The sequence below is a fragment of the Orcinus orca genome, chromosome 1, assembly GCF_937001465.1.
Source record: "Orcinus orca chromosome 1, mOrcOrc1.1, whole genome shotgun sequence".
Classification (NCBI taxonomy): domain Eukaryota; kingdom Metazoa; phylum Chordata; class Mammalia; order Artiodactyla; family Delphinidae; genus Orcinus; species Orcinus orca.
In genome coordinates, this window is record NC_064559.1 from 95,264,985 (window position 1) to 95,277,914 (window position 12,930).

A 12,930-nucleotide genomic window follows, 5' to 3' on the forward strand; every position below is an offset into this window, starting at 1 on the left:
TAAGGGGAAAATGCCAGCCAAATAGTGTGCTCCAAAGACATCAGGTTCCATGAGCATTTATAAAATGCCTATTATGTTCCAAAGACATTATGCTTCCATATATGTTGTTACACTTTAACCTCACACGATATCCCTGGGGAGGGAGATAAAGATATTACCATTTTACAGAAGAATCTAATTCAGAAAATAGTTGAATGAATTCTTCAAGACAAACCAGCTAGCAAATGTAGAAATGAAACACAAATCCAGGTTGTTTGGCTCTCTCTTCAGTATGCTTTTCACAATGCTACTCTACAGGCTTAGGAAGTCAATTCAATTAAAGGGGAGTAGGTCCAACTGATATACTACTTTAAAAGATGTGATGGGTGAAAGTAAATAATACTGAGTTTAGGCAAATATATTCAAAGCTGAAATGCATGTACTAGTGGTATGTATTGGGTAGTATCTAATAGGGTGTTCAATAGTATTGAATTGGACCTCTGTTTCTGGGAAGATGGAGTAGATGTACCTAAAAATGTCTCTAATTTCAAATGCTAAAGAATTTACTCATTCCACAAATATGTATTGAGTGCTTTATCAAGTGCCAGACATTGACCTTGACTCTAAGTATATGGTAGTGAACAAAACAGACAAAGGCCCTGCTCTCCTGGAGCATATTTTAATGGGAGAGGGGGTAGTCAGTTGGTGATACATACAATAGGGGAAAAATACAGCAGTAAACAATTAAACAAGTGAACATATGGTACTCCAGTTGGTGATGAGTACAATGGGGAAAATAAAGGAGAGCGGGATTAGGAGATGGTGGAGGAGTGGGGTTATACCGAATGATCAAGGAAACCTCACTGATAACATGATATTTGAGTAAAGACCATGATGAAGCATGATGTAGATATCTGTAAGAATGAACATTTCAGAAACAGTAAATAACATATAAACCTGTAGCAGAAGTATAATTGAAGAGTTCAAGGAAGCAAAGGGAGAGCAGTAGATGAGGTTAGAGAAGCACTGAGGAACAAGATAATGTAGTGCCTTGTAGAACATTACAAAGGCTTTAGCTGTTACTTTAAATGCAAGAGGGAAGCTATTGCATGGCTTCAAGAAAAGACGTGACAGATACAACACACATTGACTGTTATGGTGAGAATGGACTGTCAGGTGTCATGGGTGAGTTCAGGGACAGCAGTCAGGAGGCTGCTGCAGTAATTCAAGTGAGATGATGGTGGCTTGGACCAGATGCTAGTAGTAGAGTACTGAGAAGTGGTCGGATTGTTGGATTTATTTTGAAAGTAGAAGCAGGATTTCCTGAGATTTCATATACTTGAGGAACCTCTGTCAAGGATCTGTGAAAACACATTTGCTCTGAGTCCTTGTAGAGCTGAGTGGGCTGTGACTGTGCCTTGGCCGTAGGGAAATCAGTGAAGGTAGGGCCTATTAGGATTTTAGCTCTGGAGATCACAGGCCTTTTCTTTCCCTGGAGGCTCCTTAGCCCACGTTGCTGTCAAGGTGGGGCCAGGGGAAGAGGAAAGTTATGGCCTGAAGAGATGCTGCTGCCACTGCTGTTACCCTGTGGGATGAGGGGTCATTTATCCTGAGGGCCTTGACTCCATCTGACTTTGCAGTTCTTCCAGTCTCCCGCTGAGCTTTGAAGGTCTCTCTGCACAGAAAAATACAGCTCTGTATCCACTGCAAAAAGGAGCGCCATCACCAGGCAGAAAGTGATTTGATACCAAGGTGGAAAGATGAATAGAATTGCCGGACCTAATAGGAGAGGCAGAGGGATGGGAAAAATGACAGCTGTTAAGACAGAAATTTGGAATAAACGTTCAGGTCCCCAGTGAGGAGCCTTGAAGTCACCCAAGCCAAAGACTGAGGCGAAAGCCAAGGGCAGACAGCTAGCCCCGGAAGGCTTCAGAGGATCTATCCTTCATCTCTCTGCCTTTCCAAATAAAGCACTGTATCAGCATTTCCAAAGGATGACCTCAAACACATCTGTTCTGAAGGACATTAATAGAGTTATAAAGAAAAAAGGTTTTGTGGTTACCTGGGTTTAGCAAATGCCTTATGAAACTTAGTTTAAAAGTTTCCTTTAAGACAGGACTTCTTGAAGCCTTTACTCTGAATTATGAATATAAAAGGAGAGGAACAGAGTATGTAGTGTGTTCTGCATGAATTTGATCACAGAACCCTTCATTCTGAAAGCCCTCTCAAGGAGTTATGTGATTGGGGAACAGCCTTTGGGAAACATTGAACTAAGGAATCCACAGACCACATCAGCACATCTTCACTCACCACCTCCTCCGAGCCCAGGACTGGGTATTCACTAACCACCATTAGTCTGGCATAAATAGCTTGTGATGCTGTCTGAAAGGGTATGATATGGGTCCCACAATGTACAATTTCTCAAGAACAGGCAGAAGCCTCTTTCTTTGTATGTAGAGAGAGATTCTCATGCCAACGTGGCCACTCTGAGCTAAGATTTGAGCCTAGGCTGAGAGGTTCAGTAGGGAGACACAAGCAAGCATAAGACACCTACAGGGACATATGATAAAGTGGTTTGAATAAGGTGGAAAAGAGGGAGAGCGGCAATGTCTGGTGGATGGATATGGAGGATGAAAAGGTGGCTTCTGTCCCCTAAGAGTTAAAACTCCAAATGAAGGACACCCATTTCTATAATCCCTGAGAAATGAGCTGGAACAGAGCTGCAAATTCACACAGCAATTAGGTCAAGCTAGAATTTCCTGTTGATGTCAAACAGGCATGCTCGTGAGAACAAAGGTTCTGAAGTACAAAAAAGATCAGTAATCCTCTAACTACCTATCCTTCCGAGGTGTAAAGCTCCTTGAACAGCATTGGTTCCCACCTTGGACAGTGATGGTCACAGGCTGTGATGAGTACACCGTCTGCCCGATAAATCCCGTGCAGTGGTACTCGCCACTGTGACTGAGGTTTGCTCGTGGGATACAGAAGTTGGAACGCAGATGGGAAAACGTCTTGGATTTTCCATTCTGGAAGAATATGACCTTATTCAGAGAACTGTTTCTCCAGCTGTGGCACCTCAGCACGATGGGCTCCCCTTCCTGGAACACGAGGCTAGGGGTCTGGAGCAGCAGCCAGTCTGAAAGACACAAAGGGACCCCAGGACCCAGGAGGTCTTCACTCAAATCCGAGATCCAGACCATCCTTACTGGTGGGCCACTGTGTGTGGAGGGAAGAGCTTAAGTTTGGAATCAGACACCCCTGCTCTGTAATTCTAGCTCCATCATGTATGAGCTCTGTGATCTTGGGCAAATAGTTTAACTCTTCTGGGCCTCCGTTTCCTTGTACGTGAAAAGAGTCACAATAATACCATTAGCTATCTACAGTAGTTCCTGGCACACAGTAGGTGTTCAGCATATGCTTGTCTTCCTGTTCCTGTCCTGCCCAACAGGCTTCTTTCTGCAGGAGGGATACAGGAGACCCAGGAGTACAGTCCCTTCCCTGAGGGAGGGAGGGAGGGAAGGACCCAGTCTGACATAGGAGACAACATGTGGGGGGAACACAGCAGAGTCAAGTGTCTTTGGGGAAAGTCACGGACATCTAACAAATGTTAGCTTATTTGGTGCATGTTAGTAAATATGGCATTTCACTTCAGCAGGGACTTTGGCAGCAGTGACATGGGTGGGCCATTAGCCTGCTGTGTACTTTTTTCCCCCGATTTTCATCCTTTTACTGAGGAAAAAGATATTTACTTTCTTTGTCGTATAGGGAATAGAGGCTAAGGTGGGTACTTATAATCTGACCTCAGCCCACACACTCCTTTTTCCTAAAGCTATAGGACAGAGTAGAGTTGGAATTGGAAAAAAAGGGTAGAAAACAATAGATAATGTTGGAAGGGAGTCGGGACATGAGAAAGAAATGACAACAGCCATACGTGTGCTAGTCAACCACGCTCAGCCCCTTCAGCAGATCGGAATGATGCCAAAACAGTCTCTACACTGGCTGCTGAGCCTGCCGGAAATGCAGGTGAAAATGCTCAATACTGAGGGTCGGAGTGACAACACAGAGAAAACTCTGGGCCACGGCTACAGTGGGACAATCCACAGGGAAGGTGGGGAGCACCACATCTTGCTACTTGGGTCACACAAGCTGGAAAACCCCACCTCTCCCACTGGGGAGGCACCCCTGCGTTCCACCCATTTCCTCCCATACCATCCTGTGTATCCCTCCTCTTGAGGAACTCAGGCCCTGGCTAGACATTCCACTCCAGGATTAGGTGAGCAGTCCTGGTTCCCTAGGCTGCCTCTTTTATAAAGGTTGGATTGGGGTAGGTGGGAATGCTGAGAATTGTGAAGATATATATATATTTTTTTGCGGTACGCGGGCCTCTCACTGTTGTGGCCTCTCCCGTTGTGGAGCACAGGCTCCGGACGCGCAGGCTCAGCGGCCATGGCTCATGGGCCCAGCCACTCTGCAGCATGTGGGATCCTCCCGGACCGGGGCACGAACCTGTGTCCCCTGCATCGGCAGGCGGACCCTCAACCGCTGCGCCACCAGGGAAGCACGTGAAGATTTTTTTTAATGAAGTAGAACCCGGAGAAAATGTCAAAGCTGCTTCCATATAGCACCAGCAACCAATTCTTGCAGTTCTCCTCCCTGTCTGGGTAATCCCCTCTACTGAAGGTGCACATCATTGGAACAGCACTTTCTTCTCAGCAAAGTCTCTACTGGTACCAGGTTGTAACCTGGACAGTGGAAGTGTCAGCCTTAGGCTGGTTTGTGCACGAGGGCCACCTTAGGTCTCCTCGAGGACAATTTCTTGGTGCAGATCTTGAGGGCAGGGCCCAGCTTCATGTTCACGGCACTCACGAGGTGTTCTTTAAGTCAAAAAAGGGCCTTTCCATCCATCTCCTGGGAACAAAACTCCTCTGCAATCTCCTGGAAGCCTTGTAGAGAAGCAATAAACTCATACACTTCCTCTGCACTCCAGTGGCTAAGATTACTGGACAGGAACACAGGGTTGATGCCATGAGTGCTGGTGTAGGCACAGCTGGATGGAGGTTCCTGGGTCACATTCCCCATGTCCAGCTCTCACCGATAAGGGCCCAGGGACATTGGAGAGAGTTCTTTACCGTGACTGGAATTCTCTGAACCCCAGCTAGAGTCCTCTTGACCCCTGTGGCACTTGTCCTGGATCTTAGCATGGGTGATGGCAGAGGAGCTGCAGCAGGGTCCATGTTTGGGATGCAGGCAAGGGCTCCACCACTCCTGTGCCTCTCCTGGGATGGCTCCAAGCACCACCTATTCCTGAGGAGGGCCACTGACCCAAAGGCCCAGGTGGGTGGCCACTTCTGCCTGCTCTTCCCACTGCCCCCACCAGCTGGACTAAGGCTAAAGAACTGGCCTGAGGCCCTACAGGGAGCCTGAGCCACAGCCAGGGCCTGGCTAGAGGCCTGGGGGAGGCTAAACAGGGGAATGGCTTTCTGGGTGGAGCTTTGGGCTAAGCCTGTTGTTCCTCAGTGCCAAGTTCTCTACCTAAACTGCATCTACATGGCCCCCAGCAGCCTGAGCAGACAGCCCCTCCTGCTGGACTACTGCCACTGCCCTAATAGGCATCAGGATGAGTTGAGAAGCTAGAGGCACATGCTGGGCCAAGGTCTGGTTTACCTGGAATAGGTTTCCCAGCTGTGGTCTTAGATACATCTGGGCCTGGGGGAGGAGGTTGAGGGGGAGGAGGTGGTGTTCCCCAGTAGCACAGATTGGGTCACGGTGGTGACACTGGGAGAGTTCACTCCGGGATTGGCTGGTGAGTTGGGAGGCTGATGCTGTGGCCAGATTGACTGAGGCCTGGGTGGTGCTCAGCTCCTCGCTGCGCTGGTGTCTGTGGGAGCTGGCCTGCCGTGTGGCCGCTAGATAGCAGCCAGGCTATGCAGCCGGGCCTGCTGAGCTGCTGCTGGACACGAACTGCTGGAGATACTGAGGCCCACGGAGCTGCCCCTGCAGGGCCTGCTCTGCCTGCTGTTCATACCGTGGCACTGAGCTGTCTGGGAACGAGCGCTACCACCTGAGTCGGGACTCCCACTGGTGCAGTCGGCATTCTATTGACTCTAGTCTCCATGACAGTGGTTCAGGGTCCCCATGGCTGGTGCTCTGGCTCCAGGCCTTCTAGCTCTTCACCTGGGTCTTCAGGGTGGTGTCCACCTCATGTGCCAGGGTTCCTTGTCAACGCACCTGCTGGTTGGGTGGGAACTTGCCACCCCCTCCTAGAGAGGAGGAGCACTGAGGTTGAGGCCCTGCCAGGCCTCTGGGACTTCCCTCCAGGACTGTATTTTCCTGCTGAGCACTGAGGGTAGAGATTGCAGGCCTGAAGCTGCAGGCCCACCGGGCCTAGATACCTTTGAGGAGAATTTGAGAATTGGGTGAGGGAAGGGGACTAAGTGAAGAATAGCACTGACAATATTCATCATAATCACACTGCAGCTTTCCTCTATGGAGAACGTATTTCTTGCCAGGAGCTTTGGAGGATCATTGATCTGCTCAGCAAACATTTATTAAGCCCTGTCCCGTGCCTGGGGCTGGATATAAAAGGTGGTTAAGACACAACTTTCACCTCAGGTTGCACAGAGGGCAGGGGGGCAGGGAAATGCTGATTCTCACCGGGACCTGATGGGGGAGGCAGAGTATCTCCACTGAGCAGATAAGGAAACCAAAGCTCAAAGGTAAATGAAATCATCATGTTTACGTGGCTATAATTTCCAGGGCTAGGATTCAGTTGTGGTCTGTCTGTGCATCTGACTCTGCCATAAAAATGGAAGGATTTCTATGAACTAGGGATTTCCTTCTGCTTCTCTCATACCCAGCTGCCTGTCAGTGGCCTTGTCCCCTTCTTGCCCAGTCAGCACCGAGACAACAGAGCCCAACATATTCTCAGAAATCTCTTAGGAACTTCCACCTCACCACACATACTAAGCAATGGGGTGCGTGAAAATGGAAATCAGTGGACAAAAACCCCTTCAAACAACTCACAGCCATGCTTCCCAGTAAGCAGGCAATTCCCCTTTCCGAAAAACCTCTGCCATGTAAGCAGATTTCTTCTATCCTTGTTCTCCCAGACTCTCCCAGGCCTTCCTCCACTGACCGGAAGTCACGTACAGATGCACAGGGTCGCTGAGGCTGGTCTGCTCTCTCTGACACCTGTAGTCTCCACTGTCGTTGCTGCTGGCCTTAAAGCTGTAGCTGGACTGGTTCTGGCTCTGGATGAAGCTCCCATTATGGAACCACAGGGTGAGGTTGCCTTCATACAAGCTGGTCCCCTGACACATCAGCGTCACGTAATCCTCCTTGAGCACATTGATCCACGCAGGCTGAATGTTCACCACAGCCTTTGGGAGACCTGCTGAGGGGCAGAGAGAGAAGGCAGCATGAGGAAAGGGACCCCAAGGGCCTAAGCAGACCCCAAATCTCAGATGATGGAAAACTGTGGCCATGCTGGAGACATCAAGAGAGGAACCCAACCCAGAACTCTTGTGCAACCGAAGGCAGTTCCTCCAACTCGTGCAGCCCAAACTGGGGCCCCCAGGAACCCAGATTCTCTCAGGGAGCTTGCCTCCTCCCCAGGGGAGAGGACAAGAGGTAGGGGAATGGGAGAGGGGGCAAGCAAACACACACGCACGCACACACGCGCGCACACACACACACACACACACACACACTACACATACATCCTTTGGGGAATCACTTTCCTTCCCTGTAAGCTGAGGCATTTGGACACTAGTGGATATGGATAAACTCTCTCCACAGCTGGAAGAAGACAAATGGGGACATCTGGTGGAGGTTCCAGGCTGAGAGCCAGACACCACGTTTCTGTTCTGACTTCTTCCATTCTTTTTGTTTAAGATGTATTTATTTCTAAATAAAAAGAAATAAATACATTAAAAAAAAAGAATGGAAGGAGTCAGATCAACAACACAAAAGCTGTATTTATTTATTTATTTTTGGCTGTGTCGGGTCTTAGTTGTGGCATGAGGGATCTTCGTTGCGGTGAGGGATCTTTCCTCATGGTGCGCGGGCTTCTTTCTAGTTATGGCGTGTGGGTTTTCTCTTACTCTAGTTGTGACGCGCAGGCTCTGTAGTTTGTGGCCCAGGGGCTCCAGTTGAGGAATGGGCTTAGTTCCCTGACCAGGGATCGAACCTGCGTCCCCAGCATTGTAAGGCACATTCCTTCCCACTGGACCACCAGGGAAGTCCCCATTCTTTCTCCTTTAGAATAGACCTGTCCTGACACCCAAGCACAGAGGAGTCTCTCTGGCCTCAGAAGAATAAGAAAGAGGAGAAAGGCTGGCAGGCCAGTCTAGGGAGCCCTGCGTTCAGTGGCCCATGTAGAGCCCCATCCCACTACCAGTCCTGGGAGGTGGAGAGGTTAGTGGTGCAGGGAAAGCAGTGCCCAGCCGTGTTCATCCCACCAGAACTGGCGGTATCTCCTATTTGTGTCCAGGGGAACAGGCCCTGAAGCCTACAGATACATGAAGAGTAAAAGATTTACCAATGCAGACATAAAGTGAGGAAAATACAACAGCAGCAGAGCAAATGAACTAACGTGTCAGATATGTTATGGGGATAACATAAGCAGATCATGTGATTTTGTACGCAACTGAAACTAAAATAGCCTGGGCTTGTGATTTAGTTTGGAAAGAGGAAGGTGACTGAGACAGAGGACAGTTATATTCTGTGACAGAATCTGTGAGGTCTCACCGTAACAGAAGCATAAGGGCTGAGGCACCTGTGCCCCATGGCTGTGCATCCCCGGCTTCCCTGGGAGGAAGGAAAGGGGAGGACATAGCAGGGGGTGGGGCAGGGCATCTAGTGGGAGCAATTACTCTTTCCTGGCTCTACCTCGGTCCTGGATTACAGGACAGACAGGGTGCAGGGAGCAGAGAGAGAGGGTAGCTGGGGGAGGGAGAGGATGTGGTGAGCAGTTACCAGGTTTTCCAACAACAGGAGCTGTAAAAGAGAAAGCAAAGATCAGCCTGGTGTTTAGATATGATGATTCATCATTATAAATAATCACCTCCTTGCAAATCCCCTTAACTCTCTTGATGGTCTCTGTCTGCATTACGTTCACCTGGGTTCCTTGTTCAGCTGTGCGTTAATGGAATTACCACACAGGGGCCAGATTGGTATCTCTATAAATCTACTGTCTCCATATTCAGAAAGACTAAATTGCCATTGTGACACTTTAGTAAATTTGCTCTGCTGCGCTTGGTCTTTTCTTCACTTCTGTCTGCAGTGCAAGGAGGATGCACGATTCCTCTGGTCCCACAACTGATTCTAGAATTGCCTGGCTTATGTATTCTCTGATCCCCATCCCCTGGATAACCCACACCCTCCTGTGCTTTTGCCCAGGGGAATCTCCTTTCACATAAAGAGAATAGGCTTCTGCTGCCTGAAGTGGTTTCAGGGACAAAGAGAACAGCCACTGCCCCCAACCATGTGTTTTATTGCTTCCCCCCACCTCCTATTGGCCTAAGACAGCATTAGCCCTCCCACCTACGATATGGTCCCAGTGAAACACAATTTCTAAGGAAGGTAAACACCTTGGCCACTCATTAGTCCTTCAAGTCTAGGTCACTAGACTTTGCTCGCAGCTGGCTCTGTTCTGGCGGGTGGCAGAGCACCAGGGACCTCGGTGCACAGTGAAATTGGGCAAAAGACTTAAAAAAAAATGAACTCTGCTGGGCTTCCCTGGTGGTGCAGTGGTTAAGGATCCACCTGCCAATGCAGGGGACACGGGTTCGAGCCCTGATCCGGGAAGATCCCACATGCCGCGGAACAACTAAGACCGTGCGCCACAGCTACTGAGCCCGCATGCCTAGAGCCCACGCTCTGCAATAAGAGAAGCTACCGCAGTGAGAAGCCCGCGCACCACAACAAAGAGTAGCCCCTGCTCTCCACAACTAGAGAAAGCCCGTGTGCAGCAAGAAAGATCCAACTCAGCCAAAAATAAATAAATAAAATTTTTTTAAAAAGAACTCTGCCAATTTCATAATTTGCCAAGGCCAGCAAGGTTGTCAGAATCTGATTTTCATCAGCCTGCCTTCACCCTCCTGATTTTCCTGACGTGCTTCCCACACCAGCCCTCATCCTTGCCCAAGCTCAGCCCCAACCGAGGTGACAGCAGCTGAGTTAGAAAAGCATGCCTGCCTCTGTCCCTGCTCCACTGCCCCTCCTGGGGACCCTGCCTCACCAAGGAATAGCAGAGCCGTCCACAGTAGCATGTGGCCCAAAGGATGGCAGGATGTGCAGGCAGCTCGGTCACTCCTGGCAGCAGGGAGGGCTAGGAACGTGGGGGTCCCCATCACCTCCTGAAGCGAGGAGGTTGCCTCTGACAGCCTAGCACAGCAGGCACAGACTTCTCTGGAGGCTTGACAGATTCCACCCCACAGAACAGACAAATTCTGGAGTCCAAAAGAGGAAGTGAAAAGAAGTGTTGTTTTTGTCATTGGCGCCTCCCCTTCCACCCTCTTTCGTCTCAACTTTTCCATCCCAGAAGTTTCAGGGTTTCCCAGAATCAATCTGGCTCAGTCCCACTCCAAATTCAGAGAAAATGTGGAAACTGGTAAACAGATTCTCCTCTTCCTCTGGGGCCACAGCTGGGCTCAGCCTCTGGGAGGAAGAGGGGAATAAATGGTCACCCAAACTCAGCTCAGAACCTCCTGTCTGTCTCTCTGCTTAGAAAAGGTGATGGAGGAGAGTGTGTCAGCAGACTCCCCGTACTTCTACATCTATTTAGAGGCGCAGACACTGGCATCAGACTCCTCCTGAGATCGAGCATAGCGACTTGAGGCCAGCCCCCACCATTTGATTTTCTTTATTATCGTAACCCTGACTCTGTTTTGGATTGTGGAACAAGGACAAAGAAGTGTGTCAGAGTGGCAATAGGATGATCACACCCATCCTCTTATCCCCGTTGTCGTTCACTCTTGTACTCATTCCTCCAACAAATATCTTTGAGCAGCAATTAGTGCCCTGGTTCTTTATCTTTCTTACCCATCACTGTTCCTATCACTATGGCATGGTCAAAGAGCAGGGCTTTAGAGCTGTGTAAATCTCATTTTGAATGACAGGTAGCTTCTCAGAACTACAGATTCCTCATCTGTATAAATGAAGATTAGCATGCCTGTCCTTCAAGTAGGGTTTCTCAGCCTCAGTACTATTGACATTTGGGGCCAAATAATTCCCATTGTGAGGACCTGTCCTATACACTGTAGGATGTTTAGAAGCATCCCTGACCTCTACCCACTAGATGCCAGGGGCACCCCCTAGTTGTGAAAATAAAAATGTCTCTAGACATTGGCAAATGTTCTCTTGGGGTCAACATTGCCCCCGGTTGAGAAACACTGCACTCAAGGTTTTTGAAAATTAAAAGAGAATGTGCGTGCTAGCGAAGTCCCTAGTGCATGGTGGGTATCAAGTCAATGCTAGTTTCCCTTTTTTGCTTATGTTGTCATCCTCATCGACATTTGTTCACCCTCAACATCCCCAGAACATGAGTTGCTCTGGGATCTCTCTTGGGGCCCTTTGCTGGGGCCTCTCTCCCAAAAGCTCTCTGAGGAAGCAAGCTGTAATATTCAAGGAAATGACATTGTGGAACCTGTTCTTACACTCTGTGGTCTTCAGAAACCGCAACAGCCCCACTCCTCTGGCCAAGGCTTTTCTACTGGCCCCGTTCTACCCCACCTCCCACCCCCAATCTACCTCCAGCCCTTATCTGATTTTTAGGTGAAAAAATTTCTTTAACCACTGAAAAGACTCCAGTTAGCTGACATAACACTTTAAAGGTTAATTTATATAATGGGACCCACACATTGGAGCCACCCCAGTGGACCAGACCACATCATAAATCTAAACCTAAGTCAGCCTGCACTTAACAGGAAAAACCTGTCCAGGGACGTAACATACACCAATCACAATCCTCCAACTCAGCTTACCTTACTGTAGACATCAGGACCTGTTAGCCTTATAAGGAAATTCCCAACCTCCTAGCCAGTCATGCCCTGTCTCCACGTTGCCTCTTCTAAAGCTCTATAAAACCTGGTCTTGCCCAAATCCCTTGGGAAGAGTTCTCCACTGCTGATGAGGAACTGTACTACCTCAATCCATGGCATGTTTTCCCTTGAATAATCTTGTAACTAAACTGCTTTAGTTTTGTCATTGGACAGGTCAGGCATATCTCATTTTATTGTGCTAACTTAACTGCGCTCTGCAGGTATTGCATTTTTTACAAATTGAAGGTTTGTGGCAACCCTCGTTGAGTAAGTCTATCAGTGCCATTTTTCCCAACTGCATTTGGCTCATCTTGTGTCTCTGTGTCACAAAGTGACACATTGGTAATTCTCATAATATTTTGAACTTTTTCATCTGTTATGGTGATCTGTGATCAGTGATCTTTGATGTTACTATTGAAATTGTTTTGGTATTTTCAGCAATAAGGTCATCGTAAATTAAGGTGTGTATATTGTTTTATAGACATGATGCTGTTGTACACTTCATAGACTATGGTATCGTGTAAACATAGCTTTTCATATGTGCTGGGAAACCAAAACATTTGTGTGTCTCATTTTATTGCAATATTGGCTTTATTACTGTGGTCTGGAAGCGAACCCGCAATCTTTGCAAGGTATATAGCCTGTATGGTCAATGAGGTGTGATGTGAAAACAGCCACTGAAGGTTCCCGGGTTGGCTCCTGGATGAAGGTGAAGGTTCCTACAGAGCCACTTTAGTTTGCTACCTCTCCAGCTGCTCTCCAGTATCTCTGGTAATTTCTCTTGGATCGAGCTCCACCTAGTTCCCATTTGGAGCTCAAGTTTGTTTGTTCTAATCCTTTTAGGTGCAAATTTGGGGTGTGAGAGACTTCAGATATTTCATGGTGAGACCTAGTAGGCCACAACATTTGA

General features: G+C 48.4%; 1 protein-coding gene across 37 annotated transcripts in view; it reads right to left on the reverse strand.

Annotated features, from left to right (window-relative positions):
• LOC101283030 (low affinity immunoglobulin gamma Fc region receptor II) overlaps nucleotides 1-12,930 on the reverse strand; it is a 214,320-nt gene that overhangs the window by 94,919 nt on the left and 106,471 nt on the right. For 3 of the 37 annotated variants that reach the window (XM_049707962.1, XM_049707959.1, XM_049707942.1), the window contains exon 1: nucleotides 10,220-10,394. The exons of 16 other annotated variants lie outside the window; for them this stretch is intronic. In XM_049707962.1, the coding sequence (XP_049563919.1) occupies nucleotides 10,220-10,331 (112 nt within the window). In that variant the 5' untranslated portion in view covers nucleotides 10,332-10,394. 18 more of the 37 variants (XM_049707934.1, XM_049708021.1, XM_049707921.1 and 15 more) reach the window with 14 other exon arrangements.